This window comes from Numenius arquata, chromosome 7 (assembly GCF_964106895.1).
Source record: "Numenius arquata chromosome 7, bNumArq3.hap1.1, whole genome shotgun sequence".
In the NCBI taxonomy this organism is placed as follows: domain Eukaryota; kingdom Metazoa; phylum Chordata; class Aves; order Charadriiformes; family Scolopacidae; genus Numenius; species Numenius arquata.
In genome coordinates, this window is record NC_133582.1 from 32,218,303 (window position 1) to 32,234,540 (window position 16,238).

Consider the following 16,238-nt stretch of genomic DNA (forward strand, 5'->3'; position numbering starts at 1 on the left):
TTAATTAATTATCTGGGGTCGGTTTGTTTCTTCTTTCTTGAAGTACCAGTGATCAAGGATGTTATTTAAATTGTCTCCCTGGGGAGATAATGCTGGCATTTTGATTTCAAAACCAGAAGAGGAGTCTTCCAGAAATCGTTTCGAACAATTTGCTATGAATAAAAAGGATCGGATGTGAAATCATCGTTCGATTAAACACTTTGAGAGAAAGTCACGTTAAAATCAACATGAACTTTATTCTGCAAACATAAATTAACAGGAGGCGATGATGCCAGGGCTTAGTTACTGTAGTACTTTGCATTTGTCTTTGCCATGTTTATTTTGACTCCATTTAGTGCTAGTACGAATCACTGAAATTATACTTCAATCTTGTGGGAAAAAAAAAAATAAGTTGCCTGAGAGAGAATATTATTTTTCTTTCTCCCAAGAGATAATATTTAATAGTTATTGCTTCCACATCGTGCCTCAAACTTGAGAAATAAACACAGCAGATCTTTTATGAGTGAGCTATCCTGCAATCACTGCGGCACTCGGAAAAACCTCTACTATGGCGTGTGCCTGAATAGCTGAAATACCTCACCCAAACACGGCAAAGAATGTGAAATCCCTGATGTCACATCGGGTTAAAAGTTCAGTGAATAATACGGGATAAAGATTATGATGATAAATTTTGAAAGAAAACAAGAAGAAATGTTGGCTGAAGATCTAAACAATACGCTTGCATGTGGAACTGTAAATACGGCGCAGCCAAATAAGTAACCTGGAGTAGGAGCCTTGCAATTTTATTTTAGAAATGTTTAAAAATAGGGCTGGGGCTTTTTCTTCCATCTTCACAGTGCTCTATTTAAAACTATTTTACTCTAGCGTGCACTGCACTTCCCACTCTACGTTTCTAATTAAAGTGTTTGTTGTTATTTGGAGCCTCACTGTGTGAAATTAAATAAGCATTTTTTTAACACCCATAAAATAAATCAAACATTTTTCCCATCTGAAAGGCACGCAATTCAGTCACAGCAAGCTTATTTCTCTGTTTCTTTTGTTTTCTTCTTTTTATTTTTTTTTATCTGCCTGGTAAGCCAATTTTCTGCTTAAGAACTACTGGTTAAAACTCTTATTTGTTTTGATATGTGGACTTTATGCTTTCCCAGCACTCTATGCAAAATACTTCAATTTTAAGTGTTCAACGATTTGTGCTGAGAAGAGTGATACTGCCCGCACAAGCTGGTGCCATTATTTCTTTCAAACGTCAAGCGAAAGGAAGTATTTTAGCTGGCATAATTCAGCCCCCCTATTTACAAAGGTTAACAGATTTCTTGAGGCTGATTGTTAGGATTTCTGACTCTGGGATTTGAGAGCTTGGCGGGTGCAGTGTCCCTCCTCTGCTGGTGAGCGGATGCAGGGCACCAGCCGGTCCTGCGAGGGGAAAACAATAGAAATGTGCAGTAACGGTGCACGACTGCCAGGTTAATAAGGGAAATATGCATAAATTGTGTGGACAGTATTTAAAGACATTTACTATATTTTTTTAGCATATAGGTCACAAAACTAAAATAGACTTTTTACATTTTTAAAATTTTATTTATTTGTTTTAAAGAAAGTAATTGGGTTTTACTTCATGCAAAATACTTCCAGAAATAGAATCATATAGTCATAGAATGGTTAGAGTTGGAAGGCATCTTAAAGATCACCCAGTTCCACCCCCTGCCCTGGGCAGGGACACCTCCCACCAGACCAGGTTGATCAAAGCCCCCTCCAACCTGGCCTTGAACCCCTCCAGGGATGGGGCAGCCACAGCTTCTCTGGGCAACCTGGGCCAGGCTCTCACCACCCTCACAGCAAAGTTCTTCCCCACATCTCATCTCAATCTCCCCTCTTTCAATTTAAAACCATTATCCCTCGCCCTGTTGCTACACTCCCTGATAAAAATCCTCCCTTCAAATCCAAGGCTAAGAGCTTGGTCCTGCGACAAGAGGACAAGAGACAAGAAGAAAATGGGCAGGAACTTGAATATAAGAAGTTCCACCTAAACATGAGGAGGAACTTCTTCACTTTGAGGGTGGCAGAGCCCTGGAAGAGGCTGCCCAGGGAGGTGGTGGAGTCTCCTTCTCTGGAGACCTTCAAAACCCGCCTGGACACGTTCTTGTGCAACCTGCTCTAGGAGGACCTGCTTTGGCAGGGGGGTTGAACTAGATGATCTCCAGAGGTCCCTTCCAACCCCATGTGATTCTGTGAGAGTTATGGAAAGCACTTAAGGCTGAACGGGATTGAACACCTCACCATGGGATATGACGGCTCTCATCTTTTTGAGATCTGCTGCCCTGTCCCCTCCTCTGCAAACCCTGCAGTTGTCCTACCTGCTTCTGGGAACTGCTCCAGCTTTTGCCTTCCCGTTCCCCAAGAAAATGTTGGGTTAACTTCAAGATATAGTGTTATTTTAATGTTTCCCTTTTGGGGTTCCAGAGAAGTGCTGTTCACTGGGAAGGAATCCCAGCGGATCCCTTTAAATGGACTGCTAAAGCACTACACCCACTATATTTACTAGCACGTGGCTCCTTACCCGATAGAAAACCAACTGGTGGGTAACGTGGGTGCCATCGTCTTGGGAAAAAAAAAAAAAAAGAAAAAAGTTTTGATTGTTAGACTTCTTACTTTTTGAAAGCATTATCTTAGCCTTATTAACGTGTTTTTGTATATCTCTCTGCTTTACTTTTCTGTGTAGTGGCATGAAGAATTAATTATAAAAGTCACTTCTGACAGAGAAACTCAAATCTTCCCTCTCAGATGAAAGAGAATATCCATTTTTTTTTTCCCCTTCAGAGTGCCAAATACCAGTTACATTCAGCAAAACTGGAAACCAGAACAAAGAGGTCTCTCGGCTTCGTACTCTTCCTCCAAGAGGCACATGAGGCCACTGATGCATGAGAAGCAGCTTATCTGTTCCAATCTAAGGAGAAATATTTCTCTTGTTTTCAGCCAGAATGTGAACAGCAGTGTCTAGAAAAGTTTCTTTTGAGCTAATTTGTTTAAACATTATGTCAAAACTTCTTTTTTTGGAAGGCAACAAATAGTCTTTCTCTCCTGACAGGAAATTTTCCCTCTTTTAGAATTGTGTTCTAGGGGGCAACCAGCCCTACCCTAGAGTTCTTTTCAAGGATCTGCTCTCAAAATCACGTGAAACTAAGGAAACTTCTCAACTCGAGGCTCATTAAATTAACCTTCCAAAATATAAGACTGTGTTTTCTTTTAAATTCAAAGCAGTGAGCAACATTTTGTCCCACTTTTGCTCTAACAAGGCAGAACAAAATTATTAATCAGATTCAATTTGGTTGCCGATTCTCAAATGATCAGATGGCAACATTTACTTTTCTGTGACTATTTCCATTCCAGCAGTCGCCGCTCTGGAGTTCTAAAATAATTCTTTCACCTGTTCTCTTCTCTATTGTCTTAAACTTCAAGGCCAGTCTCTCTTCAGTCTTTCATCTCTCATAGGCTTGATTATTGTGTGGATCTGCATGACTTTCTTGTAGCTTATGAGGAGATGTCCAGAGAGGAACGCTGGGTTTGGATCAAAATATGTGGATGAATAATGCAGTGCATTGAAACCTGCCACAGGAAGACAGAAATCTGAGTCCCAGAGGGCCTCAAGGCTCATTTCACTGAAGTTATGGGAGCTTTGAAGACTTGCTTGGGCAAGATTTCTCTTTCACATATTTGAAAGGCAGCTACCTGGGTCTCTATACATATTCTTAGGGAAAACTGCAGAACAAATAATAACACTTCACCTTGCCTTCATTTGGGGTTACAGAGCTTTGTGGTCACAGTAATCCTTTGTCCACAATAACCTCTTTTAAGGGTTTCCTTGCTTTGCAATTTAACACCTTAATAAGCCACACATCTCGGCAGTTCTAACATCTCCCCAGTAGCCACTGCACATTTTGTGGGCATAAGTGACTAGTTGCAGAGGCAAAGTCATTGGTGAGGGAGTGGTGGAGATGGGAGAAAGTTTTTCTTTTCTTCTTCTAAAATTTAATCTTTTATTTCCTGTATGGTATATATTTTCATTGGTCACTACTCTTCATTGCAATTGGTTTACCTGGTTTTCACAAGCTGGATGCATTAAATGGTTTTGCATTAAATGCTTATTTTTATGTCCCTAACTACTCGTCTTAAATTAGCTATGACTTTTGGATTAACCGGCAGCTCCACAGAATTACAATAATCCTTTTTTCTTTCTTCTCGACGAAAAACCCTTTTGCTGACAAAATAAGTAAACTGTCAGAACAAAACATCCTAACCAGTTGGATCAACATCCCGAACACCTTGTTTATAAATTCACCAGTTGCTTCTGAAGCAACGGGTGGTATGCCAAAAAAATAAATCTTAATTTCTTATTTTCTCCTCCTTTGCAGAACGAAAGGCTAAATTATATGTTCGGTTGGTCTTGTGACCTGAGGAAATCAACTTTAAACTGCTTTAATGTTATGTGTGCGTTTCTGTTTTCAACCTGAAATTTCCAAACTCCTTCCCTCGTCCTCTCTCTGCCTCTTAATCACATTTGTTACCCCTTTCTGTGTAAACGGCCCTTGCACACCACCTGGACTCAAAAGAAGGGGCTTCCAGCATTAGTGGCAGGTCAGCAGCTTTGGTTTGCAGTGTGAAGAATGCTGTGGGTATACCTGAGGGTGGGGTTCGGCTCAGTTTGACATTTTCCTTTCATTCTTTATTTCTGCATGAACAAACACCAGCAAGTTTCTGACTGATTTCTACCAGAGACATTGGGTTTCTCTTTTTTTTTTTTTTTTTTTTTTCAGAGAAATAGCTTTTCATGAGCCAGTTTGTAAACTATTACAGCTGGTACTTCTCCCACGCTTTCCCCGCTCAAGTCCTGTATAATTCCCCTCACTCAACCCACGTACTGTAGGACATGAATCTTCGTTGGACTCCACTGTTGCCTCCATCACTTTATGGTACTTCCCACATTCCCACGCTACAAATTCCTGCCCTTTGCCAGCTGCTGCCTTTGTAATGTATTCGGCCTCTGTGTCCTTCTTCCAGTTCATCCCACCTTCATGTACCTCTAAAATGGTCCCCCTTTTCTGCTGCCACAAATTCATTTATTCTGCATCTGGAGCTATATGGCATCAGAGAACATCCACCACCTCCTCATTTTGCCATGTGTACTGTACATGGTTCAAACATGCCATTGTTTCTGCCACCGCAACGTAATGTTTTCTGTTACCACGGCCCAGAGCAGATGATCAAAAATGCTCAGAGTAACCTGTTATACATTTCTCCAGAAATCTGGGGATTTCTCCCCCACCTCACTTGCGAATAATCAGTTATTCTTTTATATCAGTCAGCCGCTCGTTTCTCCTCTTAACAGCACTGTTAGGACCATCCTCTCTTCTATCTTCTATTCTGCTAACCTATTATACACTCAGGACAAACAAATATGGCTCAAACTGTATTGCAGGGACTTTTAATCAAAGGAATTAACCTTTTAAAAGTTAACCCAGTAGATTTTATAACTCCGTTTCTAAAATGCGTATTTGTTTTAGCTCACTGACCCACAAGAAAGCGCATTTGCAGCAGTCTGCTTTTCAAATCATCAAAGTGAGAAGAAATCCTTACAAATGATGACCAAAGCCTTTTGGATTTTTTTTTTTATTATTTTTTTTTTTTTTTCCCCCAGGTCCTGAGTTACGTCCGTACAGAGTGGGATCCGCTGGATGCTCGGTTCAGCGCTAACCAGCCGTACCAGGTTTACACGGTGGAGCGCTCCCTCTCCGCGGACAAGGAGCCCATGGCCGACAGCTGCCTCTACAAGTGCGGTAGGAACAAAATTCAGTGTGCGGCCGTCACCCGAATACCGCTGCGCTCCAAGGCCATCAGCTGCTGCAGAGATGCCACAGAAGACAAACTGGTGCTGGGCTGCGAAGACTCATCGATAATTCTGTATGAAGCCTACAACCGGGTGACTCTGCTGGCCCAAGCGGAGCTGCTTCCTGCTTCAATGTCCTACCACCCTTCCGGAGCCATCTTCGTGGTTGGCAGCTCTCAAGGGGAGCTGCAAATTTTTGACACGGCGCTCTCCCCAATTAAAATTCAGCTCTTGGCCCAAGACTATTCACCTGAGGCAACTCTGCAGTTCAATAAACACTTTGAGGTGCCCAGCAGCCTCGTCCAGATCCGGTGGGCTGCTCCGCAAGTCACATCTGCCAGTGCTGATGGCACAGATATTCATGATCTTTTGCTGGTCAGATTCGACAAAGGACCCTTAGGAGTACTTCACTTTAAACTTGGTAAGTTACCGAGCACATCTATCGAACCCTGAGCTCTCAAGGAAACATCTTGGAAACTTCCTGGAAAGACAGGTTGAGAGAGTTGGGGGGGGGTTCAGCCTGGAGAAGAGAAGGCTCCGGGGAGACCTTAGAGCCCCTTCCAGTCCCTAAAGGGGCTCCAGGAAAGCTGGGGAGGGACTCTGGATCAGGGAGGGGAGCCATAGGAGGAGGGGGAAGGGTTTGACACTGAAAGAGGGGAGACTGAGATGAGATCTGAGGAAGAAATTCTTTGCTGTGAGGGTGGTGAGAGCCTGGCCCAGGTTGCCCAGAGAAGCTGTGGCTGCTCCATCCCTGGAGGGGTTCAAGGCCAGGTTGGAGGGGGCTTTGATCAACCTGGTCTGGTGGGAGGTGTCCCTGCCCAGGGCAGGGGATTGGAACTCAACGACCTTTAAGGTCCCTTCCAACCCAAACCATTCTATGGATTCTATGAATCTTTACTTCACAACTTGTTTGTAGCTTGAAAGCAACACCCTCGATTTCGGTATATGGGACCGGAGCCTTAAAAGAACATTGTTCCAATGGTGTCTGAAGATGTGAACCAAGGAGTTAATGATGTTTCACAATTAATTAGTATCTTTTCATATGGGGTATAACAGAACAGGACCCCCATCTGTTGTTGGATCAGGGTACTGTGATGTTCCCTTCTACCCTCATAAAGCATAACAATTTCTCATATTGAAAATTCTGTTGTTCTGTAGTATATAGGTTTAGGAATTGTATTAATTCTGTAGTAATACCCCTAACAAGCTAAAATAAGCTATATTTAACAATACAATAGTAATGCCATTTTCTTTCCTAAATTATTTTTTGTGTGTATGATTGCAACTGTCCTTTCCATTTCAATGTGTATTTATTTGTTCCAGTACTCTGTTCTTCTTGACTTCTGTATATGAAATTGCACCATTTGAAGAATTTTCACACGAGAAGGAAGGTTTTTGTAACCTTCATAGAAGTTTGGCCTCTCAATTAATTTTCCAGGAGCTGTGAATAAAAGTAGTAATAATGCTAATTTTAGAATTTATATACTGCTTCTCCGTTTAGGCATGAGGAGAGTTTACAAGGGTAAAACTGTTAACTGTCTTCACTATTTTACAGACAGAATAACGAGAAGCAGTAAAGGAAAGGCTAAAAGGCTAAAAAGAGTTACCCAACGAGTGACTGAACCCAGAATAAAAGCCCCGCAGTCGCTCACCGGAGAGAACTGTGTTCATTCCATTCCAGGCAGGCGAGTTACGGTGGGGCAAACCCACTGTGAGGGCTAAAAAACCGATCACGCTTAAATCTTCTGACTGCCCAGCCGGTGTTTCAGCAGAGCATGTCGAATACACTCATCCCGAGAAATTTCAACGTTTCGCCCGTCGTCTGTCCAAGGAGACAGGATTGCCTTTGTTAATCTTCCCAGGAGGTTTTTATGATTCATTTGCATAAAGCTACCGAGATTAGGAAGAAGCTTTTTTTAAAAAAAAAACAAACACACAAAAAAACCAACCAAAAAATGACAATAAGGTTTGAAAATCCACCTTATTTCTTTACTTATTGAGACATGCATGTGCTTTTTGGGGGGGAAGAGCCTGTCTAAAAGTACTGCAGACCTAAACATTCGAAAAACCGAATTTAAAAACCTTAATTAACTATGCCACTGCAAAAAGGTAAATTAATATAATAGGATGTTTGCAACAGAAATGTAGGATTGACCTATGGCTGTGTAGTTTTAAAAGAGCTGATCGAGATTAGTACTGTTATCAAAAAAAAAAAAAACCAAACAAAAAACTATTAAAAAAACTGTTTACAAGTTATTATTTCTTTTGAGATAATTCGGCTGCATTCTGTTCAATGACAGCTTTAATAGTTGCAGAGTACCCCAGAACGCTAATTATAACAGCTATTTGATGTTTTTGTGCATGTTGGCCATTAAAAAAAAAAAAAACAAGCTCTAAATTACCTCTTACCTGTCAAGCAGAAGGCACTCTACCCACATCCACCTTGCTTTTCTTCCCTCCTCCCTTGTGGGGTTTCCTCACAGCAGCTTTCCAGAAAGCACAGCTTTTTCCCGTGCTATCTTTAGCACATTTATGTTCTTACGAAGGCAAGCAGGCTCTCAGTGTGGGGATTTAGAGGCCTTTCCTGCTAATTGCCAGCTTGTAAACTTAATTGGACTGTCTCCCTGGGCACCGTTCCTAAATCAATTAGGCAGCAAGTTGGCTGTCACCTCTTTTTCCCAAGCAGGTTGCCTGGAAGCGCACCGCCCAGGAGAAGTCAAGGCATCCAAATGGGAAGATGTTGACCTCTACAGATGAAAGTTATCACATTTTAAAATTCATTCGGCATAATTACTGTAAAATCTCTTCTAGGAAGAAGGCAAAGCTCTCTGTGGCTCTCCCTCCCTCCCTTTTTGTAGTCCACTGGGCAAAAATATGCTGTTCTCTATTGCATCCTGGTTTTCAGCTTTACCCCTCTTCTCGCCGTGCCACACTACCACGGTAACGATGTGTTGAACCTCAGCAGTTTTTAGGTCTCTGCTATTTAAGAAATGATGCAAATATAAATTAATATGGAGAACGTAGGGGTCCACAACAACAAAACCCAGACAGGCATTTAGGACTGAAATAAAATCCATAATTAACTCGTGGCTTGGAGTTGTTTCCCATAAAAGACTGTTAAGAAACCATGCCAATGAGAACAGGCAAATATGTTTTTAACTTCCAGCTGACATATTACGATTTTGGACAAGTTCTGTGAATTCTCCATTGTGCTGTCTAGCCAGATTTATTTCAGGAAAAGATTCGTATTAAGTTTACCCTCAAACATTAATGGCAAATATTTTTGGTGCCTAATGCCAAACTCCTTTTCAAAAGCATTGCGGCTTCTCGTCGTTGATGTCAACCCAGATTTGGATAACGCCAGACTCGGTACTGGTGCCAGTGGTTCAGCATTGCTGGCCTCAAAAGACATTTTACATAGAATATTATATTTAATTAGCATGCAATTAAGTCTTTTCAGCTTCACTTAGTGATTAATGTGAAGATTGCCCAATTTACGTAATACTTTAAAAACACTAAACATTTAGGAAGAATAAAGTCTACCATAACAATTAGATGTTATCACACATACACAGGTTAAACACGGCTGTTGCACACTGTAATGTCCATAGGCTTTAATACATGCAAATGTAAAGTGAAATACAATAGACAACCATGTCTTTTCTTTAATGACACTAAAAATCTAAGGTGTTTCTCTGTTACAAAAAATAAATATGCAAGCTTTTTTGCCCCAAAGCATCAGATCTGTAATGCAAGTTCTCAGCAGATTACTTCTCCTCAAGCTCTAGTCAGATGGTTTCCTCTACTATTTTTGTTCTCAATTCTTATTTTATGTCACAAACAATATTCACAACTACATTTATGAAAATTTTGTGAGATATGTTTTCTATATATCAGATCTGCTTTTCTCTTGTTATCAGACTTTTTTCCCCAGCTGTCCTATGGTTTTAATATCAATATTGAAATTCAGCTTGTTCCCTTTCTCACCAGAATTTCTTCCTTAAAATCAGTTTTGACAAACAACATCAGAATATACATTGAGAAAATAAAAAAAAAATCACAGTATGTTTTTATTTAAAGAGAGAAGACCAGTATATTTATTCCAGTCTCTTTCTAATATCTGGAGCAGTAGTGATAAAGAATACTTCACTGTAGAGAATTTTGCTAAGCCAGGAGTAAGTTCTTGAGCAATTGCAACATGGAGAGTCATCAAGTAACTGCTGCTTTGAAGCTTGAGCTGCTGCAAACTTGCATATGTAGGTACATTTGTGGGGGGCAGATGCTATTTTTAGAGTTGTCCAGCAGTATTTCACTAGAGGAAGGAGGTGCTACGAGCATGGATTTATTACCTCCAGTACGATATTGATCAACTGGGAATAAGCTTTTTCCACCGTGTTTAAAACAAACTTCATTACATGATGTTGTCACCGGTGGGTATTGGCCACATTCGCTCCATGTGTGAAGTTCACTGATGTTTTTCCTCAGCTGTCCAAAGCGTCTAAATATACCAAGATAATAAGGAGCTATCTCACATAAAAACTTGATACTGAAACCCATTAACTTCAACTTTCTAATTTTAACAAACGGCGATTATTTTTAACTGCGCTGAAAAGTAGTCGGTTGCTGCTTTACATGCTCGTAACACTGTCTTTGGTTTTAATATTTCCTGTAAAAGGTGTCATCACAAGAGGACAGCTGGGCCTTGTGGAACTCATCCACCAATACATCCGTTACGATGAGATACACGAGGCAATTAATGTCCTGAACACTATGAACTGGAACACGATGGGTCGTCAGTGCTATGTATGCTTGAGTGCCATTGTCAATCACCTTCTCAAACAAAAGCTTACACCAGACAGAGAAGGTAAGAGTCTGGTGATATTTTTAATGTATTTTGGTGGTGTCTTTGTAATTCATATGTGGATTAGGACAATATATTTAGTGACTGTATAAAGAAGACAATAGTGAGAATCCAGACAGCTGGCCAGATTACGGTCCTTCATAATCAAACGTCACATGTAGACAAGTCATTTCAATAAAATCTGGATCAATGTGTTGATCACACTTTGGTTCATTTGTATCAATAGTGATACTAAAATAATGCGTACTTTAATATGTATATGGTGTAGACATGACTTAATATATATAGCACTATCATATGTATGCTGGAACTTTATTACATTACGTAAATTTGCTTATGCTACAGACTAAAATTAGTTAATATAGGATTGAAATGTTTGTTACGTGTTCACGCTGAGACAGCACTGACTTAAGGAGGGACGTTTTCCTGCAACAGGGAACAAGAGATTTTAGTGTGGCTTTTTTTTTAAGGTGCTTTTGAAGGGTCATTCTTTCATTATAAGATCCAAAGGCTTTGAATACACTATCCTCTGCTGCCTCCTTTAGGATTATAGCATTTGTCCTCCCTGTAATCTGCTGGGCCCCTGCAGGAGTAGTTGGGGTCCCTGACGAGAAATGAGAACTTCTGGGTTCAGCCTCCTCGTCTGCTGAAGCCTGGTGTGATGCCTTCCTCTTGATTTGCTGCCTATCTTGAAACTCAGTAGACTTCAGGATTTGAAGCGCCTTGATTTAGCGAAGGTGTTATCCCCCAGTCTAGTAGGCAGACAGCTGGGGACCAGGAGTCCTTTGTGGCAAGAAAGAATCCGCAGGATTCTGGTGTGTTTGATGATAGAAACATTCCAAGGTGCCCTGCGTGGCTGCCAAGCTCTTGGCTATCCTATTTTGGGGGATCCGATTAAAAAAATCTCTGCCTTGCAAACAGAGCGCATCAATTCTAGATCAAACGAGCTTTTAAAAGGACCCGTGAAAAGGGCTGGGTTTGAAACTCTTGTAAAAATATGCACATTATAAATAGATGCCTGTGTGTTTCCCCCCATGCAGCTCCCTAACACTGTTTACAGCAGATGGAATTTTATTCTGGCCAGGAGTTATTCTATGTGAATCTAACAAATTTGGCATGGTAATTTGCTTCCTTTTTTATTAGCAAAACCCAGTGGGGCCTTGTACTTATAGCGATGGGGCAGTTATCTTTGAGATCTTTATTCTGCCTTCAACATCAAGCTGGGCTATCTAATGAATCTATGACTGTGCTGGTGGTTACTCATATTCCATGGAGGTTGAAATATTTCAGAAGTACAAAACATGCTGTCAAGAAAACAGCAATGGCAAGGGATCACGGCTTGTTTTTGCAAAGGTACCGCTGTATTCAATTTTAATCTAAATTGACTGCTACCTTGAAAGAAAATACCTTTAAAGTTCAACTTATCTTACTGTCTAGATTTAAGATAACGCAAACCCTAATTTACTAGCAGTTTGCCTGTGTTACTGACACAGTACTATTAGCACATTTAGTGTCATCAAGCCAAATAAAACAAAACGTAAATATGCTTGGAAAATAAAGAGCCATTATCGCTAAAGACAGAAATGGCTAATTTTAACAAACATTAATAACAGCAAATCGATGAGATATTGTCTGCCTAATGAGACAACAGCTTACATTTTGCTTTTAAAGCCCCCACAAAATTCTGATTAGCAATAGCAGTTTGCACATTCACTCCGAATGGAGAACCTGTATAGCAAATATATAGCAAATTCTCCCTGTGCTGCCTATTACGACTTGTACTAGGTGTTAACTCTCAAGCAGAAGTCACATAACATAAATATTCTTGATAATTAAATTTCCTTTCAGCTAAGCATATGGGACACAAAGGTATACTGTATATTTTCTTTTATTTTTTATAATTGTGCACTAAAAACATGGAGAAAAATGCCTAAGAGCTCCAGCTGCGGAGTATAGCAGTCAGAAAGTATTCAAAGTGAAAACAGCTTCTGTAGCAAAAGGGCCTTATTTTATTGCTTACAAGGGAGGTTATCCTATTTCCCACTGCTACATGCTGCAGGAGAGTCAAACCCTTAGGTTTTCTAGACCCTTTTATTTAAAATTTTTAAAGAACTGGAGGCTGAAGGATGTTCCTTAGACCTCAAGGCCATCACAAGAAGGGTTCCGTCACCCGCTGACCTAACACAGTTGTCCCTGAAAGACTGAACTTCCTTGTTGTTTGCCCAAGAGGACGAGGACAGTTTGAGCTAATTGAGAGTTGATCTCTACTGGACAAACTCGTTCAAACCGTGTTACTCTTATGAGTCACTTTTAATTGTACGCTGCTGGTGAGAACTTGATGCATTATAGACTTCTTCATCCTTTTGACAACTTTTGTTGCTCGAAGTCATTGTCAACCCTGCCTCAAAGAGAAAGTCTCTATGCACCTTTGTGTTTGTACAACCTGTCATAGTTTAATTTCATCTGTCCTCCACCACCACCAGCGTTTCGTCGGTGTGGGAGAAATTTGACTGACTGCAGACATGAGCAACCTGTTGTAATTGAAGGGGTTCCACTTGTTTCATTGCCGCTGTGTTTGAACTCCGCAGCACAGCTCGAGGCGAGCCTCGGAACCTTTTATGCTCCAACAAGACCTCTCTTGGATGCAACCGTGCTGGAGTTCAGGGACCCAATCAGCAGATACGCAAGAAGGTTCTTCCACCACCTGCTCAGGTGAATGACAGTTTCAACTTCTATCAACTTAAAATTAACTGCATATTTCAGTAACTACCTGCTTTAATGTGGTTAACGTTTTCCAAGAGGACCACCCCTGAAAAAAAATGCATTCATTGTTACTGTTTGTTTAACTTGCACTTCGTTCCTTTCAAGTACAGTATTACAGATAAAATGCTATTCAGAGCTCTTCTATCATCAATACACTTTAAATGAATCACCCTTTCCCTTTTAGCTTGGTGGAAAAAGAGAGAGCATGCTCCTGAGAGGTTTATATTCACCAACTACTCACAGATTAACTATTGAAACAGCTTGCAAACTTGGAGAAAACACCGAGTTTAAACAGATGCTCAAATGCAAATGAATGGTACGTGGTCTGAGACATTTTTGTCTTTGTACCATTGAAATCTGAGCATTTTGTTATTCTCGTCCTCAGAGTTCTCATACAGAAATTCATATTCCAGTAGTTTTCAGTGAATTTTCAGTGCCATTAAAATTAGGAGAAAATGAAATGTTGCATTTGTCTGTAAATTATATGATATTAGTAGAGTCATAATACCAAATTCAGCTAGAATTTATCATACATTGGTTTATTGCTATATTTTTCCTTCATGATAACTTAATAGCCCAAATTTCAATCAGTTGTAAATAGCAATATACAGCAGTTTAACCTGTTCATGTGTTCAACCACAAACGCAGCTGAAACATTCCCTCTGAGAATTACCCAGTGGGGGAAAATAAGGAGAAATTACTTCCTGAACGATATGATGTTTGTAACACCTTGTTGAGGAGGGGAAGTGTAGATGGACATAGTGAGAAGACTTGCAATGCACCCTTTTTTGGTGATTTTTGCAGGTTGTATACAATGTTGGCATACACAAAGCTAGGAACTGCAAGTTACTTTGGTGGTACCATTTGTGCTGCTTTCAGATCTCAAAGAGAAATATTGTACACTGTCTTCTGTGTTATAGAATGATAGAATCATAGAATTGCCGAGGTTGGAAGGGAACTTTCAGATCATCGAGTCCACCCGTCAACCCAACACTGACAAAACCATCACTAACCCATGTCCCTCAGCACGTCTGCCCATCTTTTAAATACCTCCAGGGATGGAGTCTCCATCACTTCCCTGGGCAGCCTCTTCCAATGCTTGACAACCCTTTCAGTGAAGGAATTTCCCCTAGTATCCATCCTAAACTTCCCCTGGCACAACTTGAGGCCATTTCCTCTTGTCCCATCTCCAGTTCCTTGGGAGAAGAGACCGACCTCCCCTGGCTACACCCTCCTTTCAGGGAGTTGTAGAGAGCGAGAAGGTCTCCCCTCAGCTTCCTTTTCTCCAGGCTGAACACCCCCAGCTCCCTCAGCCGCTCTGAACAGGATCATCTTTTTGCTAAACAAGTCCATTCCAATGGGGAAATTATTCCAAATGCTCCAAGTATCTGTGTAATATGCACCAGCCTTTCACTGGAGTTTTCTTAACAGATGTGGTCACAACGGTGGCCGAAAACTCTGCTTTTGCCTTTCTCCTGGAAGCCAGCAGGGAAGACCTCTTGCTGCAGCGGCCAGCTGTAGTGGCTGCGGGCCAGATGCCTGCGGAGGAGGACAGATGTGGAAAGCAATGCCCTCCGAGATTGCCGAGAGGTGTGTAACCCTGGCGCTCTCACATCTGGCAGGGAAAGGTGTATTTCTCTCTGACTCAGGGCTTGCAGGCATGCAGGGGCACGGCCCGAGCCCCTTGGCCCCCAGGGCTGCCGAACACAGCTGAGACACTGACTCAACCCCCACAGCAAACAATTCTGCTCCGGAATGTTGCCCGGAGCAGCAGGGTCTCCCCGTGCCTTTTATATACCTCCACTCTAAAGCAGCCCCCAAACCATCTACGGTTTTGGGCAGCTTTAGGAACTTTTGCTTTTTGTGTTATTTCGTTGTTTCCCTGTTGTCAAAGGGATTTGTGGCCCACGGAATCGAAGTGATAGGATCATGTGCTCGCTGCAGAACAGATGGTAATGCTTAAAGCTTATCTGAGAAGACATAATCTAAGTACAAAATGAAATGTTCAAAAATGGGAGAGTTATCTGATAGAAAGCAAGGAAATGATGTTCAGAGCTGATCTTTATTGTATTAGAGTGGCTGCGCCTTAATTGGTGTTTATTTCCTTTTAGATGTTTTCTTTAATGACTAGAATGATTTGAATGTAGGCTAAGCAGAGAGTACTGCAGATCTGTTGGAGGAGCGGTAAACCATGGTTTTGGGTGAGAGAATGCCATCTAGGCACGATGTGAGGTCTAGGAGAATCATTGGGAGGCACAATGCTCACTAATTCTTTCAGGCACCCGAAAGTTGCAGCCACTGCTATTAAATCCACCTGCAAGGAGCCAGCTGGGCAAGTCCCTTCTGCCAGCCTGCCTTTACCATTGTACGTTCACAACAGGAAGGAAAATGAGGAGAGAATTACACTCTTGCCTTTTCAGGTCACCATATGATGCCCGTGAGGACACTGAAAATGGAGTAGTCCTCCCACTACCTGTTTGTCAGAGACAGCAGCTGTATCTGGGTGTCAGGAAGGCTACATTTTAAGTCATAGAATCACAGAATGGTTCAGGTGGGAAGGGACCTTGAAGATCATCCGGTCCCACAACCCTGCCCTGGTCAGGGACACTTCCCACCAGACCAGGTTGATCAAAGCCCCCTCCAACCTGGCCTTGAACCCCTCCAGGGATGGGGCAGCCACAGCTTCTCTGGGCAACCTGGGCCAGGCTCTCACCACCCTCACAGCAAAGAAGT

General features: G+C 41.5%; 1 protein-coding gene across 1 annotated transcript in view; it reads left to right on the forward strand.

Moving 5' to 3' along the window:
• Positions 1–16,238, forward strand: part of WDPCP (WD repeat containing planar cell polarity effector) — a 162,979-nt gene that overhangs the window by 78,010 nt on the left and 68,731 nt on the right. The window contains exons 11-13 of the mRNA XM_074150725.1: positions 5,693–6,302; positions 10,557–10,745; positions 13,331–13,454. Of these exons, the coding sequence (XP_074006826.1) occupies positions 5,693–6,302; positions 10,557–10,745; positions 13,331–13,454 (923 nt within the window). The remainder of the gene's footprint in view (positions 1–5,692; positions 6,303–10,556; positions 10,746–13,330; positions 13,455–16,238) is intronic.